The 21,809-nt window shown below is 47.8% G+C and overlaps 4 protein-coding genes across 7 annotated transcripts; 2 read left to right on the top strand and 2 right to left on the bottom strand.

The window, feature by feature from the left end:
- Nucleotides 1-549: 549 nt before the first annotated feature.
- Nucleotides 550-5,311, top strand: LOC112877270 (4-coumarate--CoA ligase-like 1). Its single transcript, XM_025941514.1, has 6 exons — nucleotides 550-1,587; nucleotides 3,198-3,390; nucleotides 3,731-3,873; nucleotides 4,330-4,397; nucleotides 4,507-4,609; nucleotides 4,800-5,311. Exons 1-6 carry the CDS (start codon nucleotides 550-552, stop codon nucleotides 4,914-4,916), a joined length of 1,662 nt encoding a protein of 553 aa, XP_025797299.1. The 3' UTR covers nucleotides 4,917-5,311.
- Nucleotides 5,312-5,695: 384 nt separating this feature from the next.
- LOC112873420 (peroxidase 44-like) lies at nucleotides 5,696-7,190 on the bottom strand. Its single transcript, XM_025936375.1, has 2 exons — nucleotides 6,978-7,190; nucleotides 5,696-6,895 (listed from the first exon to the last, which is right to left on the bottom strand). The coding sequence occupies exons 1-2, from the start codon at nucleotides 7,188-7,190 to the stop codon at nucleotides 5,696-5,698; spliced, it is 1,413 nt and encodes a 470-aa protein (XP_025792160.1).
- Nucleotides 7,191-8,737: 1,547 nt separating this feature from the next.
- On the bottom strand, nucleotides 8,738-13,498 carry LOC112877936 (transcription factor-like protein DPB). 4 transcript variants are annotated; one of them, XM_025942313.1, is made up of 9 exons: nucleotides 12,990-13,498; nucleotides 12,027-12,103; nucleotides 11,741-11,784; nucleotides 11,275-11,352; nucleotides 11,051-11,197; nucleotides 10,899-10,967; nucleotides 10,081-10,179; nucleotides 9,882-9,952; nucleotides 8,738-9,233 (listed from the first exon to the last, which is right to left on the bottom strand). In XM_025942313.1, exons 1-9 carry the CDS (start codon nucleotides 13,307-13,309, stop codon nucleotides 9,110-9,112), a joined length of 1,029 nt encoding a protein of 342 aa, XP_025798098.1. In that variant the 5' UTR covers nucleotides 13,310-13,498; the 3' UTR covers nucleotides 8,738-9,109. The 4 variants fall into 4 exon arrangements, 2 of the variants coding, with proteins under 2 accessions (XP_025798098.1, XP_025798097.1); XM_025942312.1 differs by having other exon boundaries at nucleotides 8,738-9,274; XR_003225603.1 differs by lacking the exon at nucleotides 8,738-9,233 and having other exon boundaries at nucleotides 10,081-10,172.
- Nucleotides 13,499-15,476: 1,978 nt separating this feature from the next.
- Nucleotides 15,477-17,371, top strand: LOC112875767 (heavy metal-associated isoprenylated plant protein 6-like). The gene is made up of 4 exons (XM_025939738.1): nucleotides 15,477-15,716; nucleotides 15,842-16,128; nucleotides 16,236-16,314; nucleotides 16,426-17,371. Exons 1-4 carry the CDS (start codon nucleotides 15,584-15,586, stop codon nucleotides 17,025-17,027), a joined length of 1,101 nt encoding a protein of 366 aa, XP_025795523.1. The 5' UTR covers nucleotides 15,477-15,583; the 3' UTR covers nucleotides 17,028-17,371.
- The last annotated feature ends 4,438 nt before the right edge of the window (nucleotides 17,372-21,809 follow it).

Here is a 21,809-nt window from a genome sequence, read left to right on the forward strand (position 1 = left end):
CAGATTAGAACAAAGACAAAAGCATTTTGTACCATGAAAAAATTAGCATCTAAACATATGCAAGTGAGATCTTATTTTGAAGGTATCTTCGAGAGGAACAATGGTCTAATCAGATTTTAACTCGGATGTTTGCTTTTGAATTTATGATATTTTTTAGTTTGAAAACCATTGCATGTGATGTGTCATCTAGTTAGATTTATATAGTATATCAGTATGGAAGAAAAATACATAATCCACCGAACATGGTGTTTGATGGTTATAAGCATGTGATCACTAGCAAGCCGCGTGATGGCCGTAATGTAGTACTTCCGTAGCCATCCATAAGAAGTCTTTACCTAAATTTTTTTTATCTGATTCTAAATTTTTTTATCTGAATTCTAACATTTGAAAAGCGTAGAATGAGACTCTACATTTTGGTAAATAATAAAAAGAGAAAGACTACGTGTGCCTCACCAAGTCACAAGGTCCACCCCGCATATGTACACATAAACACTCAGGACGCCACATACAACTCGAGCGCTACACAGCACCACGACTGAGCACGAGAAAATGGCCACAACGGCGGCGCCGGCAGCGGGCTACGGCGAGGACGGCGTGTACCGCTCCCCGCGCCCGGCCGTGCGCATCGAGTCCGACCCGGGGCTCTCGCTCACCGACCTCCTCCTCCGTCGCGCCGACGCGTGCCCCTCAGCGCTCGCGCTGACCGACGTCGCCACCGGCCAGGCCCTCACCTTCTCCGCCCTCCGCTCCGCTGTCCTTAACACGGCCGTCGCTCTGGCCTCGCGGGCGGGCGTCCGACCCGGCGACGTCGTCCTCCTCATCGCACCCAACTGCGTCCTCTACCCAGTCTGTTTCTTCGCCGTCACGGCCCTCGGCGCCGTCGCCACCACGGCCAACCCCCTCTACACCCCAAGGGAGATCGCCAACCAGGTCACCGACGCCCGCGCCAAGCTCGCCATCACAGTGTCTGAAGTCCTTCCCAAAATAGCGGAGCTCCGCCTCCTCGCCATCCTGCTCGATGGCGACGCAGCCAGAGCCGGCGCTTCCGTGCATCCAGGCGCCAGCGTCACGCTCTACTCTGACCTCATTGCTGGGGCGCAGGAGACGGAGTACCGCCGCCCGCCGACGAAGCAGAGCAACACGGCCGCGCTGCTGTACTCGTCCGGCACGACGGGGGCGAGCAAGGGCGTCGTCCTGACGCACCGCAACTTCATCTCGGCGGCGGCCATGCTGACCGCAGACCAGGACGCGGAGGGAGAGGCAGCAGGCCCCAACGTCTTCCTCTGCTACCTGCCCATGTTCCACATCTTCGGCCTGTTCGCCATCACGTTCGCGCAGGTGCAGCGCGGCAACGCCGTCGTCGTGATGCCGCGGTTCCACATGGACGCCGTGATGGCCGCCGTGGAGCGGCACCGTGTCACGCACCTCTTCTGCGTGCCGCCGGTGATGATCGCGCTCGCGAAGCTCGGGAGGGCAGGGAAACACGACCTCAGCTCGCTCAGGTTCATCGGCACCGGCGCGGCGCCGCTCGGCAAGGACGTGATGGAGGTCGTGGCCCGGAACTTCCCGGAGGCCGTCGTTGCCCAGGTAATTGACCGGACTCTTCACGATTTCGCAGTTCTTCAATTTGATCGTGATTTGCTGATGGATTGTAGTACGTTCTGTTTCCTGCATTCATGACAATGAAGTGTATTTCTGTTTATGGGATTGAAAGTACCAGTGACTTTTCAGCCATGCATTTCCAGCAGTGTTCTTGAGGAGGATAACGGACAACCTCGACTTTCTTTTTGTCTTTAGCTGAAAGTTGAATTAGACGGCAAAACTCGAATCTTTGTTGATCGTTGACATTGTCCGCCGGGGACATAAAAGTGATGACGGTAATACCAAATGCATGGCTTTTCAACTAGATTTTGCATTTTGGAACAGGGAAAAAGTGGCTCTCCCTCTACCAATGCAACTAACGGGAGAGAGTGACATTTTGATGTTGCATACTTGGACATTCAGTTCAAACCTCTTGTCCTGGGCATATAACTTAATTAAGGCACAACATGGCCAGTTCTGGTTACATGCATTATTAGGTGTGCATCTTTTACTTAGTATTTTGGTCAGTGTTCGTCATATTCCAATATATCTCTGCAGCTCCAAACTTCAAATTACAATTAGTAAGATACTGATATGCCGAAGTCAACTTTCTTGTCATGGGATTAGTATGTTAACGTTGCAATCATATAGGTTTCATCACTGATATGTTATTTCTTTTCTTTATTTTATCACATGATCGAGTCATTTTCAAACAAGCTAGTTGGCCGGCGGCAGCGTGGCTAGATTCGTAGTTACACTACATTTTTTTTTGTATAAATGGTATGTTAGTACAATCATGGGCTCGCAAGAATGGCTGCAATAAATACTTTTCTCACTTTGATTACGGGCTTCAATTAACAGTATCTATTTAATATAGTATCAAATTTATAAACCAATAATTCCACTAATGCATTCTTTGTAACTAAATATACAATTCTAGGCTTATAATGACTGTATCCGCTTTTATCTGCCCGCAGGCCGGCCAACACAACATTAGGGCCCGTGAAAAAAACAAAATGCCATGTGACACCATATGCTTCATTTTGCCATGGCTCCAACTTTGGCTTGGCCACCAACATGCAATCATTTAACCCTGAGTTTTTTTTAAGATGAAACCATTTACCCTGATTTTTTTTATGAAACCATTTAACCCTGATTTTGGCACTATCCCATATTTGGCCGTGACCAAATTTTGTTTGGCCATTGGGGGCACAAACCGAACAGACCCAAGATGCCTGGTCTGAAGGCATGGGTGTTTTTTTTAAGGGAATACAACAGGAAAAGCCCCTTTCGTGGTAAATAAAATATAAAGGCGCCGGTCTTTTATCTTGAAATCATGACAAAACTTTGGAGCTGAGTCATTTTCATAACATAGCTGCAGCAAGGAGCTAATTGAACACCGAAGTAACTATCTTAGGTTCATCTCCTTAATTATGGGAACATGTAGCATTGTTGATGCTTTCATATTAAACATGCTCATTATGTTGCTGAAACAGTTGAAACTGTGCACTCTTTTTGGCATTCGTTTGATCCTTTCACCATTGAGTCATGTCATAGGTGTCACTGAACAACTTTGTCGTACTTGAGTTTCATGGCGTATTGTGTTCCTCTTGCAGGGTTACGGAATGACTGAAACTTGTGGAGTAATTTCTTTAGAGTACCCAGAAAAAGGACAAGCTCGTCAATTTGGGTCAACCGGACCACTTCTTTCAGGAATTGAAGCAAAGATTATAGATGTAGAAACATTGAAATGTCTGCCGCCGAATCAACTAGGAGAAATTTGTGTTCGAGGACTGAACACAATGCAAGGTAAATTTTAATTTTTTTTTCTTTATACACATTATAATTACCAGGCTCGGTTAAAAAATAATAATATCCTGGTACTGTTGCAATTGGAGCATGTTTTCATGTTGCACCTATTTGGTTACGATTTACCAATGCCTAGTAGTATTAAGCAGCCCCTATTTTGCACTAAAGAAATGCTAACGGTTCAGATGTTCCACGTACAAAAGCTCCTTGTCAATGAGCGGTGTATCAACATTTTTTCCACACTGAAAATAATAGGTCCAGACGTTCTCCATTGTGTTCTGTCCTAGTGGGATATTGTAACCAAAACATTTTCCTACTTATCTGATTGTATTATTTTTAGGGTATTTCAACAATGTACAAGCTACTGAATACACAATCAAGCAAGGGTGGTTGCATACTGGTGATATCGGGTACTTTGATGGAGGAGGTCAGCTTTTTGTAGTTGATAGACTTAAAGAGCTGATTAAGTACAAAGGTTTCCAGGTAATAAATAACTCCAATTTTTCACAAGTAAATTTTTAGTTTTTCCAAGCTATTGCTTATAATCATGAGGGTGAGAATTAGTAACTGGGCAGCACTTACCCAAATAAAGAAGATTTTTTCCAGCCTCACTTGGAGCCATTCTGCTTCTAATGTCTGTAGATCTACTAAGCATTTAGATTCATACAAATTATTATCAGAATCAGAGCGTTGATAAATTTTTCATCGATTGTCGCATATAACTAGAAAAGGCAGTGCGTTGCGGACACCATCTAGATGTCCCAGGCAACATCTGTTTTGGAAGCATGGGAGTTTCCCTAGTGGTTTGAATCAGTGTATTCTTTTCTTAGTATTCAATCTAGCTATCATAAAAGGAACTGGCCACATGCACTGGTATTGTTGTCTTTTGGAGCACATGATGACCTTTTTTAGTGGAATTTTTGTTTGTTTTACTGGCAGATTGCACCTGCTGAGCTTGAAGGACTACTTCTATCTCATCCGGAAATTCTGGATGCTGTTGTTATTCCGTAAGTTGAACCACTTAATTTGTAGGGGGGTTCCTAGCTGCTTATGAAAAGTCATTTTCCAATCTGTTGTTTTGTTGTATCTTAATGGAGAGCTCTACTTGTCTCCAAGGTTCCCGGATGCAGAAGCTGGGGAAGTTCCTATTGCCTATGTTGTAAGGTCCCCTGTTAGTTCTTTGACTGAAGTTGATGTCCAGAAATTTATCGAGAATCAGGTGAGCCCGTATAGGAACCTTGGTATTAATCATGGCCATTTCTAGTTTAACTCTTTCAGTTCTAGTTTTACTACTAGCATGAAACATTTGTAATTCCTTGGTGAATTAAAATAAATCTGTATTTTCCGCTGACCGATACAACCGTGCTAACACACTACTGGCTTTGTTGATGAACTGAACTGTGTTCTAGGTCGCATACTACAAAAGGTTGAGGAGGGTTAGCTTTGTGGACAGCGTCCCAAAATCTGCTTCAGGGAAGATTTTGAGGAGGGAACTCATCGCTCAAGTCAGGTCCTCGAAGGAATAGCAAATCCACTTATAATCGGCCTTAGAAGAATCTATTGCTCCCTCCATCCTAAATTATTAGTCGTTTTATCTTTTCCAGATTTATATATTTTACTATACATCTAGATATAATATATATATAGATGTATAGTAAAAAAACTATATATCTAAAAAAGCTAAAATGATTAATAATTTGGAACGGAGGGAGCAGTAGATTGGGAATTTGTGGATTGAGCGTCGATGTTTACATGATCTCGCCCCAATACTTGGATTCATACGTCATGTATTCAGCCCAGAATTTCATACAGCAGCATGTAATCGATCAGGGCATGATCTCGCGCCAAAACTTGTTTCAACAATTTGGCACCGAAACATGATGCCATTGCTTGCAACTTGTGTTATGAAGAAAAACTTACACTGTACTCGCAAAAGAAGAAGAAAAACATACACTATATATCGCTCTGCATGTAGCAGAGATTGGTACAATTTCACTTTGTCGGCACCCTAAGCTGCCAAAACAACATACAACTTTGTCTCCAGGACATGAATGAATGAAGTCGAAAGAACAACGATCAGGGGCTTTGGTCGCTGCCAAAAAAAAAGGAAAAGAAAAAATGGACACAACGGTTACGTGATTAGACCTATAGCCATCAACTACGGTACGTTGCTCGTCCCTTCTACAAACAATAGATAGAGGGTGAGAAAATCAGGGTGGGAACCACATGCTCACTGCATATGGTACGTACTGCCAGAAGGGCGTGCGCCCTGGCAGGTGATCCAGCGGCTACCCCGGCCGGCCATCTACAGCCCGGCTCCGCGGAGTTTGGGTCCCGGCTTAACCTCCTCGGGTCCCGGCAACTTGCTGCCCGGCTCGTCGCCCAGGATCTTGTTGCCAGGAGCCACCATCTTGCTCTCCTCGATGCCCACGGCCTTGCCGATCTCTGGCACCTGACCGGCTGCTGGGACACCGGCGTCCTTCTTGGGCTCCTCGCCGATTAGTGGCACAACCTTGGGTGGCTGGATTACGCCGCCTTCGTTGACGACGACTCCGCCCAAAACCTTGGCGGCCGCCTCATCGGCGTTGGTATTGGCGATCTTGCCTTCATTCTTCAGCCTCTTGGCTTCTAGCTCGCTGGGGGACAGGGGCGCGTCGACGGCCGGATCCACGGGACCGCCCGCCTTCCTGCCCCCTGGCTGTGGCAGTCCCCCCAGCAGCTGGTCCTCGGGGTTCAAGGAGCTGACCCGAATCACCGACGAGCCGCCGCTGGCCGGAGCGGTGTTGAACTCGGAGCACGTCTTCCTGATCTCGCCATCCTTCCCTGTGATAACTTTGAGAACGCTGAGCTTCTCCATGGCCTTGGCGAACAAGGGGACGAAGTCGGTAGGCTTTGCCTCCATGGCCTTAAGCACGGGCTCCGTCTTCGAGTCCATCCCCAACAGCCGGTCGATGGTGAGCGGCATCTTCTTGGCCAGAGCTAGGCCGAAGTAGCTCGAGTCGAAGGTGTTGGGCGAGAGGAAGTCCATGGGCACGTTGCCCGAGTCCTTGCCGTCGCAAGCCGAGCTGATGTTCTTCCTGAAATCCGGGTCGATGGGCGCGGCGTCGGCCTCGATGAAGAAGCACCTGCAGATGCCGATGGAGTGGCCGCCGGCGAGCATCACGACCATCTCCTCGAGGGTGAATCCCTGCTTGGAGAACTCGTCGATGAGCTTGGGCACCGCGATGTCGGGGCCCGGCAGGTTGTCCGCGTCCTCGCGGTTGGACGTGAGCGAGTCGCGCCGGCCCATGGGCACCTCGTAGGCGGGGCCGCCCGTCAGGCGCACCGCGTCCCGGGCGCTGGTCGTGACGATGTCCGCGCAGGACACCACGCCCGGGCACTTCTTCTCCAGCTCCGTCTTGATCTCTTCGATGACGTCGTAGCCCCTGACGGAGACGTTCGGGCCCGCCTCCTTCTCGGAGGCCTGGTTCGACAGCGGGTCGATCAGGATGGACGCGTCGCAGCCCTGCATCCAAGAGAGCAGGAGCAGTGAGAAGACACGCACGTCGGCACGTTAACGAGAGTAGCGGTCGGCGCGTGTTACGTACGTTTGCGAAGCAGTCGTGGAAGACGAGGCGGAGGAGGCCGGCGGCGATGCTGTCGTCCGCCTTGAACCGCTTCTGGACGACGTCGAAGATGACCTTTTCGGCGTCCGGGCACGACGTCTTGTAGAACTCTCTGTCGAGCTGCGCGGAGGCCAGCGGTGAGGACGCCGCGGCCGCGAGGAAGAGGACGAGGAGGATGGCCAGGCGGGCGTCCATGGTGCGGGGGGACAGAGAGAGAGAGGGAGGGGGGGTCCGTGCGATGCCAGGACTCGTCCGAACCACGCTTATACCGCGAGCAGGCGGAGGCGGTCACCTAGGAGAGCCTCCGAGAGGGCCGGGCCGGTGGACACGGCGGGGACGGGACGAGCGGCTGTCTCGCTCGCAGGGTAAAGATAGAAAGAAAGGGCTCCCGTCTCGCGCCATGCCACCACGAGCCCTTCTCTTCACGACAAGGCCGCGGCCTCGCAGCGGCGTCCGCGTCCCAGCCAACAGGAGGATGGCCATGAAATTCGCTGGGTTTATTCATGGAAAGTGGTGCCATGTAGTAGATCCTTCGTTGCTGTCCTCAGAGTTGCATGTGTTGGGCCCAGACCATTGACAAGACACGAGCAGCAGTTGAACTTTATTTCTCGTCTAATGAAACAGAGGGTCACTTACTCACTTTCTTCAGTTACGAAATACAGAGATAGATCACGTAGAGACTTGAGCAAATGGGATCGCAAAGAGCTTGTGTAAACGTTAACAAGAATGTTCTGGTTTAAACCTTGGGCCAAGGGGAACCATTGAGAAGTGAGAAAATGAAAAAACGCCCAACAGACTAGGGGAAATCATAGTAATTCACATCTCTATCTCTACTCTACTATTTTTACAATAAGTAATGATTACTTCTATAATAAGTAATGATTACTTGATCCGTCAATCGGAATCCTAACGAGAACATGGATAGATCAATCAGAATCCTAATCGGAATTCGGACAATCAATACCTAACGCGGTTAAGGCACGACCTGTACATGGAGTAAAAGAGTACAAAGTTGATGGTCTCGTGTAGGTCCGGATAAAATTTATATTACCCGTAGCAACGCACGGGCACTATACGAGTATTATTATTATAGCAAACAGTGATTCTTTATTCCGTCAATCGAAGTTTCAGTGATTCTTTATTCTGTCAATCGAAGTTTTAACCGGAAGCCGGATTATCACCACACGTTTCAGTTCTAACCGGAGTATATCTTATAGTTGCATTTCACCTTATCGAGTTCCACTCAGGCACACGTCCCTCACACACTAGCTCAATATAAGCGGACATAGCCACCAGAGGTCGTTGCATTTCACCTATTCAAGTTCCACATAGGCATGCGTCCCTCATGCGCTATCTCTATATAAGCGAACATAGCCCACTCGAGGTCCTACCAACCAAACCTCACATACGTACGTATGGAACCGGTGAGACGGAAATATGTTTCAAAGCTGGTATATGAGCAGTGAATGGTAACCAGTACTTAGCAATGCACAAAAACTTCGTTAAAAGGTATCTTAAGCTTGCAAGGGGATGGTCACGCCTCGTGAGATAATGTATATATAGTTTTTCAGCCGTAGCAACGCCACGTGCAAATATTGATAGTTGAATCAAAAGGGTGTAATCTCAAACCATTTTCATTATCTGAAGACGACCATCATCACATAGCTATATGTTTTGTGGAATTGGACTTGTCTGATTATCACATGAGAAGTAGAAGAAAATTCGATAACAAACAAAGATTCTTGTGGCCAGAATAAAGCACTCATCCTGCTGGCATTTCATCCAAATCAAAGGTCACCTATTTTACAATGCTCTACAAAATTACAACACGTCAGTGCTTTTCTCAAGCATACAAAAGGAAACAATATAAAGACGGTTAGAATTACTCAGGGCACCTGTCGTTCTACCAATCTGGTGCAGAACTAAATCAGATCATCATGCTGCCTTCCCCTTCCAATAATTTACAGGCCCTTTACATAAAGAAGAAATGTAATAAAACAAACAACTCAGATAAAAAGGCGAGTGAACGAACACCCTAGTGTTAGTGCTCGTGCTTCACACGCCCTTTCAATATTCCTGGAATAGGCGGTGAGCCTGGTAACCAAACTGTGCCATTATTTGGCCGCCCTGCATGCTGTACCTGTTGCCAGTAAATATTTGACATGCTTGAGCTCTCGCCTCCATTTGAGATTGGCTCTTGAGTGCTGGCATGTTGTTCTCTTCCACAGAACTGCATTTCTTTTAGGACATACGAGTCATCATGCAACTCAAATGGGGTGCTGCAGTTTCAGAACAAAAATTAGAAAACATTAAGACTGAAAACTTGAGTTGATCTAAGAAGCATACATGCACAATTCTACTTAGACACATTTGATTCACAGAACTCATTACATAAGGTTCTTATTTTTCTTATCTTCTATATGGAATTCAGAATCCAGGGGGGTGTTTCTCATCTGTCCAATTTAGTATAGTGTTGCACACTTGCACCACATTGTTATATACTATCACAAAAGGGCAAGTAGCGCCAACAGTATGCTGAGAACAAAATGCTCTTTGCATTGATAGTTTGATACCATTTACATCAACTCCAAACTTGAAAATTAGTTTAACGGAATCTTCTGGTTAACATTAGAGCTATTCTGTGTGCCACTAAAATTATTCTAAGGCTTAAAACATAGCCAACACATAAAGCAACTACATAATTTTCATGTTAAAAAACAATGGACATGACATTTCAGTATTGCACAAATCAAATTTGCAAACAACCTTGACAGCAAGCATTTAAATGAGATTTGAATATGAAGCATTCGCACCAGTCAAACTAAAGAGCAGTCATAATTGATAACCAGTTTAAATAAGGCAGGAAAAGGATCATTCATGTCTCACCTATTGAAATCAAAATGCACCAACTGCATATCTTCTGATATCTCGACTTCCACGGTTGCATGAGGCCGGGTCTGGAAGCAAAAGAACAAATATCCCTGACATTAAGCTCTAGATCATGTGCAAAAGGATGTGAAATTCATTTACTCAGTCCATTGTGTACAAAAGAGGAAAAAAAACATAAACTTGAAAACATATTCACCTGAACTAGGATAAATGGCAAAGCCACTCCACCAGAAGGTGTGTTTCCCGAACCATATAATTGCTCATTTCGCTGAATCAGATTTTGCAGACCTACATACTTGATATGCCAAAAAAAGTCCATGGTATGAAAATCACAAGTTTGGTAGGCGGTAAGAAGTACTAGATGTAAGAAAGATTAACACTGAATATAAAGTAACAATTACTGCAAACATTTTCTGTGAAGCCATATTGCGGCAAACAAGGTTAACAATGCTGATGGCACGCCAGCTTTTCAGTAAAATCAGAGCAAGGGCCATTGGTTTCACGAAAACTAGCTAGTCATGGAGCCGACCTGCTACAGCTTGTTGAATGTGACAACTGTACATGACAGTTTACATATGTGTTCTACAAATCTAAACCAGCACAGACAAGAACAGTAGCAAAGTGCAGTTGAGACAGCATGAAACATCACAAACATCAAAAGTGAAATACATATGCAGAAGCCAGAATGGTGGACCTTGATTTGATGACCTGAACAGCATATGCCAGTAAAGACAGTGAGTTGCACTAAATATGCAGCCTAAGAGACAACTATGGATCCTTATAACAATAAACAAAATATTTGATCAATCAGTACAGATGAAGATAAAACATGCCAGACAAGAGTATGTATTTTTTTCCATGCTGCAGCTTTAGTTGCGTAAAGCCACCATCAAACAAAGTCCACAGCACCATAAGCTCTTTCACTCTGAGGTTGTGCCATACAATATAGGAATAATATAAGATCCAACTGCATGAACCAAACGTTGGAAGAAGAAACTGATGTCATATCCTTACTTGGTCCTGTAGCTCCTGTAAATAAGCACTTTTCTTCTCAATCCTACCTTTCAATCCAACAAGCTCCGTCTGTAAAAAGGGACAAAGCAATGAATAAAACAAGCAAAAGTACATCAAATGTCAAAATAAATTGTTTTAAGAGAGAAAAGAACCTTCAATTCTTCAATATCACTTATACTAGTCCGAGGCAAGCCCTTCCACTGGATTTCCTTTTTATCTTTAGATATAATATCCATAGCCATCAGAACATTTAAAGCATCGTAAACTCTTCGTCTTATATTTTTCTCATCATATTGTTGCTGCATTTTGACAGACAGTGAGGACTGATCACATATCAGAGTAAATAAATACACCAAGTAGAAGGCATATTTCTTACTGCATTGGGATTATCAGGATCTGGTGCCTCAATATTATTATTGGGGTCTGTAAACTCAGCAACAAGTTCATCTGCCACCTGTGAAAAGGAAGACGATAAATATGAATAAAATTTAGGATCACTACAAACAGAGCTGCACCAGCAGAATTTTCAATGACCAAAAGGAAGCCCAAAAAATTTTCAATTTTCAAAGTACAGTAGTGGTCAGCTACAAACAATGACCAAATGGACAGATCATCCTGGTACAGATGATACCATTTGGGTTTTAGAGTGTATCCAATCTTACTTCCCCTTTCAAATACTGGATCAAATCTTAAAAGGTAGAAATGTTACATGTAAATGATTCAGGAGCTTGCATATGCAAATTTGCAGGTTTTTTATCAGAAAAGTAAACCCACCTGATTTGGAATGCATGATTTGAACAACAAGAAGAAAAATCTGGATAATAGAATGAAAAGGTACTGACCTCATTATATGTTGTTCTCCCTTTACTTTCAACTTTCTCACAAACTGCAAGGGAACAAATGAAACACACATCTAAGATATTTTGCATCCACTGTTTTACTGTAGCATTCGCTATAAACAGAACCTTTGAATGCATCACAAAATGAATGCAGTAATATGATGGAAACACAGAAGGCATACTAGATAACTGCATTAATGTTTACATTTGCACTATGTTCCTATCTTAACTTTTCAAAGATAACTGTCAGTTAGTAGTATTAACAAGGAAGGAAAAAAAGTAGTCTCACCTTTCATACTAAACTGGCGCAGTCCCCGGTTACCTTTATCAGGACCAACTGCCCGTGCGCCCCTCTTTTTCTTCTTGCTGCAGTTTTACAATGCACCAAAACTTAGATAAGTAACTAAAAGAAAGGATACAAAAGAGAGTATTGAGAGAAGTAGAAACTTCTGCAGAATGAACTTTCAACCTTTTATCATTATAAGTAAATAACTAAATATGCATACATGAAAGTCTGTATAGCCTATCTACAGGCAGCGACATCATATACAACCCACATGAGTAGTAGCAAAACATACTGTACATCGGTAACTGCTAGGTTCAATTTCTGTAGTATATGACTCTAGAATAATGCAGGCCATATGGATAATGTTTTTACTAGTTAACATAGGTGCATATACATCAAATAGACAATTAAGATGGCAAACCTACAAGGCATAATCTGATATATGCTTTGGAGTAAATCATGGTTGCACACAAACCATTCATGGCAAAACAACAACAGCTTATAATTCGTCCTGCCACACATATTCTTTTTAATGAAACAGAAGGGGACAAGCACATATTGAATTATATTATATGTTAATAAAATAACAAAGGCTTTTACAAAAAAGAGGCACAATTAAACAACTGGGTCTAGTCATTCTACAATCTCTGGGAAGTGCTTTTTTCTTGCTCACATACACACATTACTACACGGAACGAGCAGTTTCCCACAGTATTGTTGTTCATGTATCTTTAGGACATCCTTTTTCATGGCCAACACACTGTATCAAGGTCTGTCTCCAAAATAGCCAATTAACCACACAGGAACTGGACCACAACATAATTCGAATAGCGGGCAAATATGTCTCCACAAATTAGCATTGGCACTTCACGTGACTATACCCAATCTCCACTATTTTCGAATGGAACACTGTCACACACAGCAGCAGCTGGAGGCGACACTGATAAGCAAATCGGAGAAGCCAACCTCGTAGGAGCCTGCGACGACGGCGCGTCGTCGCCGTTGATGTCGAGATTATTCAGGCGGAGGAACGTGCTCTCGCTGGCCGGCGTGGACGCCGACGCCGCCGCCGCAGCCCCGGGGGCGGCACCCTTGCCACCACCGTCAGGGGCGTGCTGCTCGCTGCGGCTGGACGGGGAGCCGGCACTCCCCCCACTAGTAGACGCGGAGTACGCGGCGCCGGCGGAGACCGGCGGCGTGCCAAGGGCGGCCCGGGCCCCCACAGGCGGCGGCGGGCGCTGGGCGCCGCCTTCCCCGTCCGGGTTGTCCGCGACGCCGGAGACCATGGCGACGCGGCGGCCGCGCCGAATCGGGGGCGCGGAATTGGGAAGGAGGGAGCGAGCCGGGGCGCCGAGCTGGAGAAACCCTAAAGCGGCAAGGAGGAGGAGGAGGAGGAGGGGGCAAAATGGAGGGAGAGATGGAAATCGTCGGGAGAGCGGGCAGACACGGGACCCCAAAATGTTTTCTGGTTTTCTTTTGGCTTGCGCCGTTTGTTTCGCGTTTCTTCCCTTTAGCAGCCGCTGGCTTTTTTGGCGGTTTCGCGTTCGTGACGACGGGTGGCGTCTCGCGACCGCCGTGGATTATCATCTGCGCGACGCGAGAGGGTATCGGCCCAGAACGCAAGAACATCCCACGGACAGCCCAGATTAGCCCAGCCCATATAATCTATGAACTTTGATGGCCCAAAAGTTCTCAACAGTATGGTCCACAGAAAAGATGGGAATTTTTCCTTGATACGCGGAGAGGAGATAGGAAGAAGTGAACGCGCCATGTGGAAGCGTGAAGCCCACGCTGAGGTCCGCGTTGTTGGGCCTAGCTAGATTCGAGACCCGCGCGGGTTCCTACTCGGTTCGAGGATGGAGAAGGAAGGAAGGAAGAAGCCGCCGGTTGGGAGCAGGGAAGCGTCGTTGAGATTCCATCCCGTGCCCCAACCTCGGCGAGACAAGTGTCGTCATCATCGGCATCACGCGGCCGACAGACACCGCCTTGTCCACGCGCATGGAACAGAGAAAAACGAAAGCGAAAACAAAACGGCAGGGGACGTAGCAGTAGCAAGAAATTGCAGCTTGTCCCTTTGCATCGACGCGAGCGAGATTTCTTTTGCTCCCCCCCCCCCCTAAACCGGGTACCTGTAGTTTCGTTATCGTTTGCGTAAGCTCGTGGTCACATCGCACCTCATGGAACTGCCGAGGAAAAAAAGATAAGACGAGGGGAGCAGTGAGATACCGAGATCGATCACCTGGCTAAGAATGTGTTTGGATGGATTAAAATTGAGTGCTAAATTTTAATTTCTATTAGCATTTATACCCCATGCTAAAATTTTTAAATTTTTGTTAAAGTTTTACCCGCTTCATTAGCATCTCTGGTTGTTGAATGAGCTAGTGCTAAAGTTTAGCAATTTTATACATTAGGACTTGTATCGAAACACCTTCTATGCTCTACTCGAAGAAAAATTCACAACTAGCTGTAAACTTTTTTAGGGCACACAGCTGTAACTGAAATGAACGTTAATCTTCGGTCGTGCGGTTACCTTTTCACACTACAAAAGTGTAAGCTTTCTCTTCCGGGTCAAGCAACATTACTTGATTTGCAAATGAGAAGCTGTACTCCCCTCCCGCCACGGAGTAGTAGGTATTCGTACATGTGCAGCTACCTTGAACCGTGTAAAAAACAAAAAATCGTTTCAGAATGGCCCGTGATCTCGAGCCGCTGCATGCATTTCGCTTCGCCTTTGCTGCTTTGCATAATTGCACGCATGCACAGAGGTATGGAGCTGGAACTCGGAAGCCTTCAAACAAACTCCACAACTACGTACCATTCCTGTAGCACGCGCCACCGTGTCCGAGCCTGACACGTGTCGCCCACACAAAAAAATCTCATTTTTTGAAAAAGAAAATATCAAATTCAACATCTGAAAATTCATGTACAGTACGAGTACAACTTTAAAATCGATTGGAGAAAATGGTGGTGCGCTGTTGCCGTACCAGGCTACCAGCAGTCCAGAAGGTACTAGAAGGAGCAGTACAGCACTAGCACAGTACTGCTGGTAGTACTCCAGACTCCAGCGCCAGCCAGGGAGATCGTCTGCGCGCTGACGCCACAGCTGACCGTAACGGGCACTCATCCAATCCATCAGCAGAAGCAGCAGCAGCAGCCAAAACTCTCACACCAGCAGGAAGTGGAAGTCCACCAGCCGCCACCAGACATGACACGAGCTGCAGCCTGCCAGCGGCCAGCCAGAAACTTACCGCCTTCTCCAAGACTGCAACCGGGGCAGGCACACCACCAGGCAGGCGGGGAGTCGCTTTGTCCGACGCGGATACGGATCAGCATTAGCCTGACAGCCTGGCCCCACCTCCTCCCGCACGCGGAGCCGCGGAGGGGGTGAGACCTCCCTTCCCTTCTGTCTCCTCCCCTCCGCCCCCCCTATTTATTTCTGCCCACCCCTTTGGCATTTCCTCTCTTCGTCAAATCCAGCACAAGCACGGAGAAAAACACACTCAAAAAACACACGCGCCCATCCGAGGAACAATCCAGAGTCCAGTCCAGTACTTGAGTCCATGGGTGCCGGCAACGGAGGAGATGGCGGCGCCGAGAAGGCCGCGGCGGCGGCGGAGCCCGTCGTGCTGAAGATGGAGCTGCATTGCGCCGGCTGCGCGCAGAAGGTCAAGAAGGCCATCAAGCGCGTGCCTGGTACGCGCTCGCCAAAGGGCGATCCTTTCTTTGTTTTTCATTCACAGGGTCTTGTCCAGTTTGGGGATTCTAGCTTCCTTGGGTTCGTTCTTGTGCTGACTCGCCGTCGCCGGTTCTTGTCGCAGGTGTGGAGTCGATCGTGGCGGACGCGGCGGCGAACAGGGTTGTCGTGGCGGGGACGGCCGACGCGGCGGCGCTCAAGGCGCGGCTCGAGGCCAAGACCAAGAAGGCCGTGGAGATCATCTCCGCCGGCGGCGGCCCCAAGAAGGCCGCCCCCGCCGCGGAGCCCAAGGACGCCGGCGCCGGGGAGAAGAAGGACGGCGGCGCCGGCGAGAAGAAGGCGGACAAGGACGCGAGCCCCAAGGAGGAGAAGGAGAAGAAGCAACCGCCGGAGCAGAAGAAACCCAAAGAGGTCGGTACACAACAGGCAATGCCGCCCACGCAATCGGCTCTCCCATGCTTTCAACTCCTCGTCTGACCTTGCAACTAAAAAACGCCTCTGCTTTTGGTTCCCCGCAGGAGACGGTGCTGCTCAAGATCCGCCTCCACTGCGACGGCTGCGCCGACCGCATCAGGCGACGCATCTACAAGATCAAAGGTGAGAGCTTTTGTTTCATTGTCCTCCTCTGATTCAGTTGATTTTACCCTGAATTTGCTGTTAATTTTGTTCGGCAGCTTAAAAATTGACGCTTTTGACTTTTTCTTCCAGGGGTGAAAGATGTGGTGCTCGACAGCAATGCCAAGGACGAGGTGAAGGTCAGGGGCACGATGGACATCCCCGCCATGCTCTCCTACCTCAAGGAGAAGCTCAACCGCGACGTGGAGGCCGTGGCGCCCGCCAAGAAAGACGGCGGCGGCGGCGGCGAGGGCAAGGACGACAAGAAGGACAAAGGCGGCGACGGCGACAAGAACAAGGGCGCGGCCGCGGCCCCGGGCGGCGACGACAAGAAGGACAAGGGCAAGGGCATCGAGGAGGCGGCGGCGGGCCCGTCCACGGCGGCCGCCGCGGCGTTCATGGCGGCGCCGGCGGGGCCGAGCACGTACCACGTGGCGCCGCCGCAGGGCTACGTGGCGTACCAGCAGGGCCCGCCGCCCCCCACCGGCTACTACCCGCCGTACCCCTACTACGGCAATGCGGATGGCATGGGTCACGCCAACCCCAGCGCCGCCACCTACTACCACCAGCCGTACCAGCACCAGCCCGAGGCCGGCCAGCACCAGGCGTACCCGCCGTACCCCTACCGCTTCGACATGGCGCCGGCGCCGCAGCTCTTCAGCGACGAGAACCCCAACGCCTGCTCCGTCATGTGAGCAGAGCTCACTGATCCGTCGTGGGCATTAGCCTTTAGCCGGGAAAAATCTCGACATGTACATAGCACCGATGAGGATTTAGCATTTAGTCTAGAGCTCTAGAAGCATTTCTAATCAATTTTTGCTTCATTTGTTTAATCCTTCCCATTCTCATCTTCTGATGTACGACAACGCTCGTTCTACTCTACTGGTTAATTGGTAGCAGTAACATTTTTTAACGGATAGGATGAACTGGTCGAAAAGTGTTTCTCGGCGGTGCGTGGTCAGCGATGTTGAATCGTGGACTGGTTTGTCCTCGTCGCCGTTACTTTAATCAAAGACGTGGTGGTGCGATTTGCTAGCAATTAATCTGACAATTAAACCAGTTAAACTCCCATTTAATTAGTATGTGCTGTTCTTGGCTGACAAGAAATTTCTCCAAAGGGGACTATTTTTTAACGTCGACCCCGCCATGTCGATGAATCGTGGCGGCAAATTTGGTCTTGTCCTCTCGGATCCGACGTGGAGCCGAGGAGGACAGGCAATTTACAAATTCTTCCTGGTACCCGTCTCTGTCCCTGAATATTTCTGTTCTGAGATTTTTTTTTTCACTGTGTGCTGCATCTAGCGAAAGATCACAGCCAGGAAAAAAAATCTCGCCGGCGACAAGGACAGGACACGCCGGAGCCTGGCCGTGTGCCGTCGTTTCACTCTACGTGGTTCAGGTTCACAGCCACTTTTGACATTTTGGGCGCCGGGAGATCTTTTACTACGCGGCGAATCCAAAGCCCTTTTTATCTCGTGACGAAATGCTCGTTTCGTCTGAACTTTAGAGTGAGACCATCTCCATCTCCAAGCAACCGCGGTTTGGTAGCTGCCTGAGACTGGCGACTAGAAGGGCTCTCTGGTTCGGGTGAACCAAGGAACGGACCAATCGTGTTGGTCGCTTGGAGGACTCGGCCACTTTCCTGACGTCTTCAGTGCGTCCGAGGCGTTATCCGGACGGGAAACAGGGCCTCCATTTTCCTTTTTCCCTGAGCTTTTTCGCACGCATTTTGCATGCCTTCTCAGACCACCAAACCAGCAACCACGGCAGGGTCTCGGTCTAAGGTATTCGCCTGTGTATGAAAAAAAATGCGACGATTGATCAGGAATAAGGGGCCGTTTGGATCCCGTGCTCAACAACTTTAGTCCCATCACATCAGATATTTAGACACCAATTAAAAATATTAAATATAATCTAATTACAAAACTAATTGCATAAATGGAGATTAATTCGTGAGACGAATTCATTAAATCTAATTAGTCCATAATTTGGCAATATTGTGCTACAGTAAATTTATGCTAATGATGGATTAATTAGACTTAATAGATTCGACTTGTGAATTAGTCTCTATTTACATAATTAGTTTTGTAGTTAGATTATATTTAGTCTTTTTAATTAGCATTCAATGTGATCCGAATTAAAAATTAGTCAACCCATACGTATGGATTAAAGAACGGGAATTTTCAGTGGCGTGCGGTTACGTCGACTGCGACCAGGGCTCTTAGGCGTTGACGTTGAATGATCCGAGGATTAGACTGTGCACGACGTGACGTCAGTGCAGGGCAAAGAGGCCAAGAGGGTCAGGTTCAGGTCTCTCTCCTTGGGGCAAATTCCCTGGTTCTGGCTATTTTGTAGCTTTGGAACTTTTCGCCATGGGTTAGCTTGTACTTATCTGCGTTCAGATTCCGTGTCCTACTCTAATCTCGTGTGCAAAATGACAAGATCGTCGTTGTCCTTTGTTTTATTGTCTGAAAAAATAGGGTCTCACCTTTTGTTTTTTCTGACGTGTGAACAGAGAGTTTCATTGCCGCCAATTGCTTGGATCGAGTGCGCTCTCAACTCTGATTATTTTAACAAGCTACTAGCATTAGCCCTTGCTAAAACTAGGGTTAGCGTAAGCTTGCAGAACTTCATCAAGCATTTTCAAACAGAAGTTTTTGGCGTAAGCTAAATGAGCTGATCCGGCATGTAAACCACGCGCCCTACCCGCTTATAAATGTCCGGCCACAATCATTCAATAGTAGGAAAGCATTTTTTTAATGATCACCTGCTGCTGCTGCATCATTGAGACGGTGCCAAATGCAGGAAAGAAACACGCACCATGCGTTCAGAATTGTTTCGTCGCCTCCTAATTTTTGTCCTCAGGCATCGTGCGTTTGACCAGGAATATTCTCCCAATGGCTGGATAAACTAGCATAGTGTTTGCATAAGCAGCATGTCAGCAATATGGACTTTTTAGACTTCAAGACAGTATTCAATCAGTACGTTTTGAAGTCACAGGGGCTTGCTTCTGGAAGCGTGCCTGAGTAACCTAATCCTGTTCATGCAACAACAGGCCGAGGATCTTTTGTCGGTGTGATTAGCCTCCTTTGTTAACTAGTACTAATTGAGTTTGTGTTCAAAGTTTGGCTTAGCACATGTCATCCAAAATTAGAGTAGTAGCTTTTTCGACGGTCTCGTGGTTTAGGAAACCGCGAAGAACTAGTCCGTACATCATTTGACTGAATGTGCAGCCTGCAAGGCCGGTCGCTGGGTTCTGAACTGCTTCTGAAGATATGCAGAAATGGTAATCGCGGCGGCAAGTGGTGCAAAGATTAGTTGAGTACGCGCTGAGCCTCGTGACGGTGAGGATAGCATCGCCATTCGCCATCTCATCCGGATCTTGTGTGCTCCAGCTTCTAGGATGCGAAGCAGAATATTCAGATTAGCATGCGTGCTGGTAGGTCAGAGCGTCTGTCCGAGTCAGGTTTTGGATGAAATCAAAGCAACAACCGACCGGCCGACTGATCTCATGCAATAATTCGACAGACCGTTTCTTCTTTTCACAAACATGTATAATGTTTAATAAGAGTTTGGAACTGTATTTTTTTATGGGTCTGAAAAATGTGGAGCTGTACTGTTCCAAAAAACAATGCTGGATAATCTTGAGAGGAAAGCAAAGCACCGACCGGCCGGCCGATCTTATTTCGTACGGATTATGATTCGACCGACTCGTATAGTTTTAGCTAACAATGCCGATTAAACTAGTTACAATGATTAAACATTTATTTGCACAAGACAGTAAAGCATGCGGCTAAAATGCAACTAGATTGAGATGGATATCTGTTGATTTTGGAATTGATTTTGGAAAAAGGTACCCCTCCGCGTCGCCTGGCCACGGGAGGGGCGACTCCGCCGCCCGCTGCCAGGCCCACCCGCCGGGCCCTCCCTTGGCCGCCGCCACCAGCGTCCGGCAAGTGGTGGCGGCGGCCCGCGGCGGTGCCGAAGCCGGTGATTGTTTGCATCTTCTCCCTCCCTTCCTTGAGGTCTCCTCCTTCTCCTCTCTTTTCTCCATAAAAATCCAGTTGCTCCGTCTATCTTCGTGCTTGCTTGCTCCAAGCCACCTCCTGGTTGATAGATCCGAGGCCGTGGGGTCTGGATCTGTCCCCTCATGGCTGCTGTGCCATAACCTGCCATGGAGTTCGGACAGGCACTTCGTTGGTGCTGTTGGCGGGGCAGCCGCCGGTGCTGCCGACGGCGCCATCTCTCGTGCGCGCAGCACCATGGTGCTCCTTGCGGCGCTCTGCTGCTTCTGTGGGGGGCCGTGCGGTGGTGGGCAGCCATGGCTCGGCTTCCTTCAGTTCGTCAGATTCGGGTGGAGGCCTGGATTCGGCCCCTTTGCATTCGAAGGTTCGGGGTTGCACTGCCGCAACATGAATGCTCCTCCAATGCGTGCTCGTCGTCTCATGGTGATTTCCAATTTGGTTGGCGCGATGGTCGCGTGAATCAATCTGCTTCTTGTCAAGAGGACCAAGGTGTGCTCATGGTGGTCGCTCCTTTTTTGTCTAATCTTGATGACGAGCTCTGCAGTATTCCAGTAGAGACAGTACCATGGTCATCGGATGCCGTGCAACGAAAATGCTGCGCTCGGTGCGTAGGGGTGCCGCTGCTCCTCGCACATCCCGGTGATTCCACGAAGTTTGCTCCATGGATGCACAGCGGTCAGGGAGCTTCAGATCCGGTGTGGATCCACTGCCATAGCCACGAGCTGATATAGCTGTGGCTCTCGATGAATGGACTATACGAGGTGGAAGTCGTCGGCGAAAGCCAAACTTGGTTTCCAACCAAAGACAATGTCGACGCCTGCGGGTGCCGGTTTCCTCTATGGAGGCGTTGTCATTGTGACTTCCACACCACCTACCTCTATCTCCACCGAAGCAGGAACGAGATGCCTTGCTGCTGCGCGAGCCGTTGAGGGCTCAAATGGCAAGGTGTGCCATCGTGTCGACGCGGTGACGATGGGGCAAAGCAACTGTGTAGCGAAAGCATCGCGCTCGGCGCGCAGGCAGCCACCTTCACACAACATGCGACTAAGGCCAGTGAACCCAACGTGATGCTACTACGATGCTGCTACATTGTGTTGTAGCATGGTGTTATCATACGTGGATGTGCCACAGTTTCATCTATGTGCTGGGATATGGTGTTGTTTCCGTGGCTTAGTCCACAAGTTTTCCCTTGTACACGGGTATTGATATTTCAATTCGTGGCTATGCCACATTATCACTTCTGTGATGGAGTATGGTACCATTTTAGACTTAGTTTAGCTACGTAGGTACTTTTTGATCATGGTATTAGCCCAGTTTCCCAAATTAACTGTGCATTATAAGATTTTGCCTGATTTCACTTAAAACCAATGTCGTTGATTTATGATTATACCACATCTTATCAATGCAATTTAGGTAGGAATGCTCTCCCGAACCATTAAAAAAAGTGATTGG

Source organism: Panicum hallii, chromosome 9 (genome assembly GCF_002211085.1).
Source record: "Panicum hallii strain FIL2 chromosome 9, PHallii_v3.1, whole genome shotgun sequence".
NCBI classification, from domain to species: Eukaryota; Viridiplantae; Streptophyta; class Magnoliopsida; order Poales; family Poaceae; genus Panicum; species Panicum hallii.